This window comes from Etheostoma spectabile, chromosome 14, assembly GCF_008692095.1.
Source record: "Etheostoma spectabile isolate EspeVRDwgs_2016 chromosome 14, UIUC_Espe_1.0, whole genome shotgun sequence".
Lineage (NCBI taxonomy): Eukaryota > Metazoa > Chordata > Actinopteri > Perciformes > Percidae > Etheostoma > Etheostoma spectabile.
Window position 1 is genome coordinate 18276760 of NC_045746.1, and position 11737 is coordinate 18288496.

The 11737-nt window shown below is 38.8% G+C and overlaps 1 protein-coding gene across 2 annotated transcripts in view; it reads left to right on the forward strand.

The window, feature by feature from the left end:
• Positions 1-7271, forward strand: part of nfatc1 (nuclear factor of activated T cells 1) — a 39871-nt gene extending 32600 nt beyond the window's left edge. Inside the window, exons 10-11 of one of the 2 annotated variants that reach the window (XM_032535731.1) lie at positions 2018-2133; positions 5768-7271. In XM_032535731.1, coding sequence (XP_032391622.1) covers positions 2018-2118 — 101 coding nt within the window. In that variant the 3' untranslated portion in view covers positions 2119-2133; positions 5768-7271. The remainder of the gene's footprint in view (positions 1-2017; positions 2134-5767) is intronic. The other variant, XM_032535732.1, reaches the window with a different exon arrangement.
• Positions 7272-11737: the final 4466 nt, after the last annotated feature.

Here is an 11737-nt window from a genome sequence, read left to right on the forward strand (position 1 = left end):
GGGTTTGGGGGAGTTTCTGTCTCCCCCCCCCCTCCCCAAGCCTTTTTCTCTCATTGTCTCAGCTCTGGCCCCTCAGCTGATTTATCCACAGGGATCAGAGAGACTGTTGAATATCTCGCCGCCTGATCGCTTCCACTGCAGTATTGTGTTATTACAGGCCGGATCATGTTGACGCGTTTCGGCCCTTAATGAGGCAAACAGTGCTGTCCTGCTAATTGTTTGGGAGTTCCTCGTTTGTCAGGGGTTTCCTGGTTGGACAGCCGGGCTGTATCAGTCAGCTCCAGCTGCTGTGGACCTCCATGGGACAGGAAACCAGTTCCTGGATTACTTCATATCAAACTGCACCTTCCTTGGTCTTGAACAACTGTAAAGTGTGAGAGTGTGCAGTGGCTTGTGTTAAATTATTAGCATGGCACTTAATCAGAGGTGTTTTGGGGACACTATATTACATGCATGATTTCATTATGAGCACAGATTATTACTGTTATATGAATAACCGCAAGTTTGTATGTATTATATAGTGCATATTCCATGTAGCCTATATTGTTTAATGAGAAACACTTTCCTATACTTCTTGTTCTCAGCTGTAGTAGTCTGAGGTTCATTGTTGACCTTAGCAATGGAAGTGGAAGAAACAATATGACCACAAGGTCCATTTAGTAGCTGTTCTGGAGCTTTCAATCATATTACAGTCATATCACTAATGAACTTTGATCTTCAACATGAAGCAGAAGTCCTAAGAAAGCATGATCATTTGAACCGAACAACTAAGCAAACTTCATCCTCTGATGAAGGTCATGATAGAAACTTGCAGAATAGCTACTAAATGGACCTTGAATTGAGATTGTTTTTCACCTGTATTACTTATGTTGTCTTCAATATTATTATTTAAATTTGTGTATAATAGTGATCCCTACAGTGACTGAGTACCTTCTCATTTAACCCTTGCGGTGTTCTCGGATCAAATTGACCCGTTTCAAAGTGTTTTATATCCAAAATATGGATTTCTTTCAACCAAATTGCCCCAAAATAACTTGGATAATTCCATACAATATTCTGCAAGTAAAATTAATGATTACTTTCATTGAAATTTTTGGGTGTTTTTTTTATGGTTTCAAAACAGTATCCGGACTAACCTTTGACATAAACCCATCTGTGATCTTATTAGTCAAAATAATTCAACATTTCTGCCAACAGTCTTATTTAACTAAAACCTCATGTATAATTTGATATAAATGATGTTTGTTGACCATGAATTCCAAGAATAAGTGTAAAACCTATTATTAAACATATATACATATATAAACATCAGGTTTTTAAAAAAGTATGGAAAAAGTGACAAATCAGAAAAAGTGACAAAAACACCAGAAAAGCACAACAAAAATGTTCATTTTCAATTTTGACCTGGAAGGACAAGTTCATGGTTAACGGGAAGACCACACAAGGGTTAAGATCATGTATCCTGTAAAAGTTAATTAAAAAACAGAGAACCCAGAGTTGATCATCCCACTCGCGGTGTTTACTGATGTCCGCTTGTTTGAAGCATCTCTGTCCCTCGACTGTCTCTTGAGCGAATCGATGTGACCGGAGAACACATGACACAGATGTCACACTGGTGCTAAGCCTATTTTTAGGACTTTGTTGCAAACACACTTAGAGATCAATAGATTGACTTTTCTTCAATTAGATCCTCCACATCAAATGTGACGCCGCAATGAAAAGTGGGCCATGGCAACGGACACATCAACAGTAAATGGTGTGTCCTCAGTGGGGCAAAAGATAGAGTTTTACTGCCTGGCCTTTCTTTGTTTTTATAACAGAACAAACTGCTGAATCCTGTCTTTTGATTTTGATAGCTACTGGACAGGTGATGACATGATGTGGAGGTCTGACAATGTCTTGATGTCCTAAATTTACAGCCGGCGTCCGGGCTCGATGTGCGGCGCGTTGAGAAGTCGGTGTAATTAACGTCCCATTGAGGTTTTTGAACTCAACGATTATATCCTTCCACCTCCAGATGCGCAGAAGGTCAAAGCCAGATCAAATAGAGGAGAGGAGGTCAGTCAGTTCAGTCTGGGCCGGGAAGAGCGCACATGGCAGCGGAACGACACGCTGTAGCAGGGTGGAGATGAGGTTAGAGTGTTTATTTCTTCTGGTTCAAGTATGTCTTTTTGGTGCTATTGGTCATATTCTCACATTCACATGGCTGGTGGCAGCATGCTGTCCTGATGATGAGCTACATTAGAAAGCATCTTGCATCACTGTATACACAGAAATATTAGCCATTCTAATCACACTGTTACCACAACAGAGTTACAACTGACCCTGATAAAACTGAACCTAGTCTCAAAAATCAGTTTAAGCCTATTGCCAATAAAACATAAATACAGACGTCTGTTTCAATACACAATATCAGCTTGCACGGCCTGAAACTTGTTTTAGATTGTTTATCCATATTATTATCAACTTTTCACCTCTATTGATCAAAGTTCTGTTATTATTGCATAACAATGCAGCCTTAATACTGTAATAATAATAATAATAATTCATAACATTTATATAGCGCTTTATCAGCGCATATCAACTACAGTGAACAGAGACCATTTTAACTAAGTCCGGCAAAAAACTAAATTCTAAATTAATTTTTGTAATAGTTTTTTCTTGTTTGAAGGGAGACATATACTTACTTTCAGGTTCATACTTGTACTGCATTTTGGGTTTCTGCTAGGACATATTAACATGTTTTAATTTCCAAAAAACACATTTGGTTTTTCACACGGTCCGTCTGAATGACTGTCATCATCACCCGCTGTCTGGAAAGCACCGTATTAGCGTCTATCTCTTCCAAAAGGTCCAGTCTGCTCTGATTGGCTTGTAAGAAAAATATGCTATAGTAGTTCTCAAGCCATGGTTGGAGATACTTAGATTAGCGAGCGGTATATTCTATTAAGCCTGCGTGTGACTTTGGAAAGTAAGCCACATCTGAATGGCTCGATGCATCTCATGTTTTCTGATCTCGGCGACCCACAAAAACTGATTGGGTCGCCTTTTTTACAGTATGTGGGTTGGTAGGCACTCCAGATACGCTGTATGTGCACAAGCATGTCCCCTTTAGAAAGGGTTTTGTCGGCCAGCCTACTCTGAAATGTAAGAGCGTCCTTGAATGCACCATTATTGAGTCTTTAATCCCGGCTCACAACATCATTACTACACAATAGACAAAGGAAGCAGAGGTGCAAAAATATTCAGTCACAGTTGATAATAGATAAGAAATAATGGGAACCAATGGTAGAAAAAGCAATACAGAAATGTGGCACATGATAAATAATAGTAGTATTGCTAGTAAGACAGATAAAACGTACAAAACCACTAGGGTTGGTCCTTTAAAGGGGTTCTCCAGTGATTTAAGACACAGATTTTTAAAACGAGCGGCCTGAATTAAAACAGCAGAGGCTGAAATATTTAAAGTCCCTAATAGGCTTCAAATTCACTTTATTCTACATTTACCATAATGCCACCAATAGTACATTTTCGTTTGACCTCTCACCCCCAGTTTTTACCCAACACCATGTAAGTCACCATTCTGTGAAGACGTTACACGTTGTTTAGGTGGAGTTCCTTCTTCCTTTTCTTTTTTTAAGATTATTTTTTGGGCATTTTAGACCTATATATTTATAGGATAGCCGAAGACTTGAAAGGGGAGAGATAGGGGGAATGACATGCAGCAAAGGGCAGCAGGTCAGAGTTAAAGCCATGGCCGCTGGGGAGTAAACCTCTATATATGGGCGCGCGTGCGCTCTACCAGGTGAGCTACCCAGAGTTCCTCTTTCAGATTAAACATGAAGGATGAGGTTTTTTTGGCCCTCTGCTAAATCAAGAGGAAGTGATTTAGAGCACCCAAATAAAAATGTCACTGCCGTCTTGGCGAGTATCTTCCACGCTGCCAAGTTGTTCACGAAGACGTATTGCTGTGAATCTTCGTAGCCACTTAATAGGTCCAATGTGTCCGTGTGTTTCTGTGACACAGTCATGTGAGATTGCTGCTGGACTCAGATATCAAACCTCTCAAGAGACCTTCCTGTTGCTATATTAATAGCTGCAGTCAATCATCCAACAAAACACATTAATTTTGTGTCTAGACGATTGTAACATGTTGCTCTGGGTGATTTGTTGTTTTGCACCTACACTTTCAGTTTATTTAAAGTTTTTTTTTTTTTTTTTACTCCCTTAAGGCATCGTAATACGTAATTTGTATTGTTTTTGTTTTTTTTACCATGGCAGCCTCCTCCACTACTTGCGAGGCACGTACACCCTGTCATCTTTTTTCGTGATAGGAAGCGAATGGTATTTCTGGTAGGAAGCGGCTGTGCCAGTGCTGGGTCACCAAGGGAAAGGCTGCTCTGCTGCCTGAATGAAAATAAACGTTTAAAAAAGTAATTCCATTGTGTGGAGGGGAATCTCAGGTTTCCAAGGCTGCTTATCCAGCGTCCAGTCAGACAGAGGGAATTCCTCCCATCGGCCTGTTGGCTCGGGTTCTCGGGGGCTGGATCCAACCAGGGGTGTTCCCCTTCCTCTCTCACATTTCTCATCTCTGTGAGAGCTGAGAAAAGAAAGAGGGCCTGATACTAAACCTGGAGTCTGATTAGAAGAAAAAAGTGTCAAGCTGACTAGAGAGGGACGATCTGTAGAGAATCTCTTCAAAGTAATGAATGAGTTCACAGATAAGAACGGTTAAAGCCAATAAAAAATTAGTGATTCATTTCCTTTTCTCTGTTATCAGTACATTTATATCTATATATTCTTTTTTGGTTAAGCTTCAGCAAGCCTGCTCAGTTGCTTTTGTGCTTTTGGACCCCCCCCTCCCTCCCCCTGATAAAAACACATAAACAAGTGCACCTGGATCCTTTAGAGACAGCAGGAGGTTGCATCATCTCTCTTGATGAACACAAAAAAGGTCTGGGGATCTCAGATATAAAGTGATTCTGTTAGGTTAGCTCAGAGAATTGTTCACAGTGGTTTCAAATAAAAATGTTAAAGCTGCACTGAAATATCTTTTATGTGGAAGAACTAACTGTGTTATGTGAAAGGGGTCACTAGGAGCCCACAGTGGCTGATTGTCTTGGTTTTTACACTTTGGTTACCTTTCACAACTCTCATCAGCGCTGTGTTCATGTCAAATCTAATATAATTTATTATTTCGTAAAGCCCCTGAAAACTAGTTTGAGATGTTAAGTAAACATTAAATATTCATGACCAAATAAGCAACAGTCAAAGTTCAAGTTTTGATGAAAAACCTCTCCCTCAGCTATGATCAATCGAAAGTTTAACAGTCAAAAGCTCCTCTGAGGAACTTAATCAGTTTTAAATGACAATGTCCTGGCAACACAAGTTAATGACTCATTAACTGTTGTCAGATTTTGAATCAAATGTTTCTAAATTCTGATTGGTGCATGGAAATATGTGGCATCCCCTTTTTCCAATAGAGTCCCACCAACTTCAAACCTGTGCGAAGCGCAGAGAGAAAATCAGAAATATGCTAGAGATATCTCTAATGGGTCGTGAGCGAAACGGTTCTGACATCGGCAGAGCATGTTGTGTACATGTCAGAGCCTATCGCTAGCAAGAAGATGCTAATTGAGAAACTGGGTTTTCAAGGGCTTTGAAGATATTGCATACAGCTTTTTGCTCCACGCACACACTCAGCATGGTGACTTTACATGTGGAGGTCACAAATACTGACCGAGTGTTTCTCTCTTTTTCTTTGCAGTCAACGAGATCATCCGGAACGACCTGTCGAGCATCACCGTCCACAGCCATGCGTAGTTTCCCGTTACCAACTAAACTGACACAGGAAACAAATAATAAAGGGAAAACACCAAACCGAGTTTGACATTGTGCTTTTCATGCTTGGACTATAGCATGCAGGAAGCAGCAAAGGGAAATGCAATGAGAACAAATGTAAATGTTTTGTCCAGATGACCAGGGTCCAACGTGTGCCTTGTTTTTCATATATTATGCCTTTACACAGAAATTATCAGAGGAATAAACCATAGGACTGACTTTTTTTGAAGACGTGTAAATTGAGTATGTAGCAACCAAACCTGCCACCCCACAACAAAGTATGCTTCAAAGGACCAAATGGTGCTTTCAATGTCTTTTTTTGCTGCGGTTTGTAAATGATTCCGTGCCTGTGAGTGATGTAATTTGTATATATACAGTATCTGTAATGCTTCAGCTTGCATACCTGGCTTTACAGAGAGACAATTTAAAAGAGAAGTGCCTTTTCGACTGGAAACAAAAACGTGGCCCAAGTTTGGCTTCACATGTTCAACTTCAAAAGATTAAAGATGTTATAAAGCGAGATGATGTAACTTTATGGGATGACGTTAAATGCTAAAAGATGGTATCACAGTAGCACAAATAGAGCCTTGTCATTAGCTCCCCATTAGACCCAGTGAGGCTTTAGCAACAAAACAAATGAATGGTGTGTTTTAGTTCTCCTGAGTTTCTATTAGTAAAAGAAGGAATGTGTTCAAAAGTTGCACAGTTTCACTTTAAATCATATTTGGTTAGCATTTGTTTGGACAAATTAAGTAAAAATGATCTAATACATTTTCTGTATTCACAACCAACATTAAGCACTTACCCACTAAACCTGTGGTATTACTTGTAGTTTATGTCATTGAGGCAACTTGTTACTGTCAATTAAAGTCAAGTCATAACGACAGTAGCAAAACTTTTTAGATGGGAAGGAAGGAATGAGTCTTTTGTGTCATTTGTGCATACTGACTTGAAAAAAAGATCAACTGTGGAGTAAATTGTTGGCTGCAGTTGACTTTTATCAATAAAGAAATCATCTCAGTTTTGACAAAGCTTTAAGCTATGCAACATGCCGCTCGTCTCTCCCAAAGAAAGTAACTGAGAAGGTCTCTAATCCAAAGAATACTTAACAACCGTGAACAGCAATACACATATATAAACTCTTTTTTTTGTTTTTGTATTTTCATATTTATTCTCTTAGCATGTGCTCTGTTTATTCATGTTCATGGTTTATCTACTCATATGTTTGTGCTCTTATAGTCAAACAGAATGGGCCTACACACTTTGTTCCCAATTTTTATTACATGTATTTATGAGTCTTAATCCTTGTAACTGAAGCCATGCTGGAATGTTTACCAAGGAGGTTATTGTTAGTCTACAACTCATAATTCTGCTTTGTGACCTATTTTGTGTATTTGTCAATAAATAAGCTTTCATCTCTTTCATCTGAATGATCTGTTTCTTACTGTAGCTACATCAAGATATTAAAATAATTCAATTTGATTTTTATTTATAGTCTCGATTCATAACAAGAGTTATCTCAAAACACTTTACAAATAGGGTAGGTCTAGGACACACTATGATTTACAAGGACCCAACAATTCTAGTAATTCCCACAAGAGCAACAAGAGTTCCTTTTAGGAAGAAACCTCGGACAGACCCAGGCTCTTGGCAGGCGGTGTCTGACGGGGCCGGTTGGGGGTGTAATGAATTGTGGCAATAATAGTCACAGTAAAAGATATTGGAACAGTAACTAGAAATAGTAGTTTGTGGAGGTTCATGGCATAGCACTGCAGGGTGTTACAGGGCACAGCAGGACGTAGCAGGACTTTGCAAGGCCCCACAGAGCATAGCAGGACCTAACAGGGCATCGCAGGATGTGTAGCTGGACCACACCAGCTGCAACCAGGATTTTGGAGCCTTTCTAATCCAAGGAGACATGTTGGGCAAAAAAGAACACAAGGACTCTGGGGAATAACCCCCCTGAGTTAGGTTAGTAACTAGGATTTCATGGACATGGATGCACACAAAAGGAAAGAGAGAGAGGAGCTTAGTGTGTCAAAGGAAGTCCCCCGGTAGTCTAAAACTATTACAGCTCCCATTCCCCTACTCCCTTTACCCATACTATTCCCCATACACTACTTTTAAGATTCTAGGAATCACAAGTAACTGCATTCTGGGAGTGCAGTGCTCTAGTGGGACAATAAGGTACTATGACCATATACTTGATCATTTAGAGCTTTGCAGGTCAGGAGAAGGATTTTAAATTCAATCCTGGATTTTACAGGAAGCCAATGCAGAGAAGCTGATACAGGAGAAATAGGATCTCTTTTCTTAGTTCTTGTCAGAACACGCGCTGAAGCATTCTGGATCAGCTGGAGAGTCTCAAGGGACTTATTTAAGCATAAGGAATTACAATAGTCCAGCCTTGAAGAAAAAAATGCATGGACTAGTTTTTTAGCCTGGTCTTGAGACAGGATGTTCCTAATTTTGGCAAGGTTTCAAAGATGAAAAAAGGCTGTTCTTGAGGTTTGTTTTAAGTGGGCGTTAAAGGCAAGGCAAAGCAAGTAAGGCAGCTTTATTTGTATAGCACATTTTAGCAACAGGGAAATTCAAAGTGCTTTACGTAAAAAGATTAAAATAGTAAAAGTTACAGTGCAGTACAAGTTATTAAACATTAAAGAGCAGTTAAAAACATATAAAAACAGATAAAATAACAGATTTTAGGCTGCTGGTATGGGACAGTGTACAAACCGCTGCCCCACACACATTATCAGGGCGTAATAACCATTTTGTTGAAACCAAACTTTGTTGACCAATAAGTTAGGCACTCTAAGAGAGAGTTACAGAGTAACTATATCTTTGGATAATGAGGTTTGGAGGTGTTTAGATCCCAGCATGATAACTTCAGCTTTGTATGAGTTTAACATCAGAAAATTATAAGTCATCCTCAATTTTCCATCTTTAATGCATATTTGAAATTTAGCTAACTGACTGGTTTTGTCTGGCATGATTAATAGGTATAGTTGGGTGTCATCCGCGTAACAGTGAAAGTTAGTTGAGTGTTTCCTAAAATTATTGCCTAGAGGAAGCATATGTAAGGTGAAATGAATTGGTCCAAACACTGAGCCTTGTGGAACGCCATGGCTAACTTAAGCGTCCCTGGAGGATTCATCATTAACATTAACAAACTGTGATTGATCAGATAAATAGGACTTAAACCAGCTTAGTGTGATTCCTTCAATGCCAACTAAATGTTCCAGTCTCTGTAACTGGACTGTATGCTCAATGGTGTCGAATGCAGCACTAAGATCTAGTAAAACAAGTACGGAGAGAAGTCCTTTGTCAGCAGCAGTTAGAAGGTCATTAGTAATTTTAACTAGTGCCGTCTCGGTGTCATGATGCTTTCTAAATCCTGACTGGAAGTCCCCAAATAGACTATTGCTATGTAGAAAATCACATCACTGATTAGTGATAACCTTCTCAAGGATCTTGGAGAGAAAGGGAAGATTAGATATAGGTCTATAGTTGGCTAATACCTCAGGGTCAAGGGTGTTTCTTTTCAGGAGAGGTTTTATCACAGAAAAAATTTCATTTCCCGATGTGTTATCAATACAGTATGTCTCTTCTTCACAGTTCTTCTCTGTAGTTACAGCTGCACTGGGCATGATTTTATGTTAAAGGACCATAACGATGGTTTTGCATGTTGCATATCCCATTCAAAGCAAGGCTCAAGAGTAAGCTTTTGGATATACTTATTCTGCAAAAACAAATAGAAACTGAAGACTGAATAGAGCAGTACTGTAGTTACAATACATCACATAACTCTTACACTTCCACGCTTTATGCAGTTGAAGTCGACTGAATACTATTGTTAGTTATTCCCACTCTTAAAGGGATATTTCACCGTTGGAAAGATGAACAAAATTTTAAGTTGGGCAACTTATGTAGTAGAAATGTGAATTTTTAGTTTTGAAATTGCTGCCTTAAAGGCCGAGAAAAGCCAGAAAATTTGTGTTTGGTTCATGTGGATGAAAGACACCAAATCCCAGAATGCACTTGCTTCGCTGCTCTAATGCTGTGTTCCAGAAACAGTTTTTAGCCCATAAATTAAGACTTTAAGTCACAACTCACAACTTTAAAAAATTACTTTTGATACTTAAGTACATTAAATATCAGTAACTTTAAGATTTTTACTCAAGTAATAGTCTAAAAGGAGATTTTAACTTTTGCCAAAGTCATTTTCTGGTAGGATATTTGTACTTTTACTCAAGTATTGCTTTCAAGTACTCTATATAGGACTGTCCATCGCCAACATGCATAGCATCTTACTGTTTACGTGCATCCGCAGAGGTCCCTCTCTCACTGGTGATTATTTCATAACAACTAAAGAACAGTCATCCCACATTAATCTGCATGATTTATAACTCCAGTGAGAAAACAATCCCACATCAGAAACCTAACATCTACTGTTCACAAGCTTTTTCACATGATGTGATATTACTCTTCAGGGCTTTTCCATGGCAGTGGGTGGTTGTTGTGTTATGGTGCATACTGACACCCTGTGGGCTGCAGGATTTCTGCAGGACTTTCACACATTAAATAACTGAGCTGGCAAACTGATTATTGGTGTCTGTACTTTTTCACACCTAATTGTGTCACAGCCAGATCTCTTGACACCAAAACTCTGCTATGAAAATCCGGGCGTGATGGATTCACAGTTGGTTTTGGTTGGCTGCCTTGCACCTTTCTCACATCTGTTAGGAAAATCAATGTTATTTTTCCTTCGGCAGATTATTCTGCAGGTCATTCTTTGTTAACACCCGAGCTGCAGCTTGATACTCTTGGACTTGTTGAATATTAAATTATGTATCATTACATCATTATAGGTATAATTGAAGGTTCAACTTTGTTTTCACATGGTGGAATATGAAACGTTATTTCATTTACTGTGATGCTGGAATATATTACAAATGCACTGTTGTATCTGCTATAATTCCTTGCATAAAAATAAACTTCTTTTAAGTCCTAAAAATCTTACTTTCTCAAAACAAACATAGAATTTAACCAGTACAGTGATATTATTTTTTAATAATTATTCAAGAATAAAGTGTCATTTTTCTGTAATTCAGTTCCATGACCTGTTTTTATGTCTAGTTTCAAGATACTATCATGTATTTTTTAGAATAAGATAAAATTGTATAGAAAATACTGTACTGATAAAACGCTTATATCTCACTTATTGACATCATTATTTTTCTCTTGGGACAACCAGTGATCGCCAAACAGCTGTGGATTGCCTTCACATCCAAGAAGATATCCTGAATTGTAATTTAGTTCTCTTCCACAAATTGCAGTACTTCATTTCCATCTTGTATTTAATTGTATTATTTTTGCTGCCACACAGCCACCCACAAATCCAAATGTTTCTGTTGGTGTACGTAGAAATCAGAGGGTCAATGAGTTTGTCTTGTATCTGCCTGGAGAGATATGCAGCCGTGATTCACCCCACATTGTATCTCTCCCCCCAACACATTCTCCTTTCTCACACAGTTCCCATGTGATGTTATGGTGAGCATGACTGAAATCATGGTGCGATGCAGCTACAGTATTGTGAAGACCAGGGAAAGACGATCTGCATCCTGCCAAGAAGAAAGCCTTTAAAATGGTCTGTGTCACCTCAACCATCACCTTGTTTTGTTTCGTTACAGTTTCTCTTTTCCAAAGGTTTAATTTGGGTGCAAATATACAGGTACATGACTGTATAATACCACCTGTGCATCCACTCATTTAGCCATCTACCCAAGGGAAGTTGGCCCCCTGCCTAAAAAAAAAGCCAGATAATTGTCTTAATCTTCTTCTACCTCTGTGACTAACACACAAGTAAACTAATTATATATATATATATATATATATA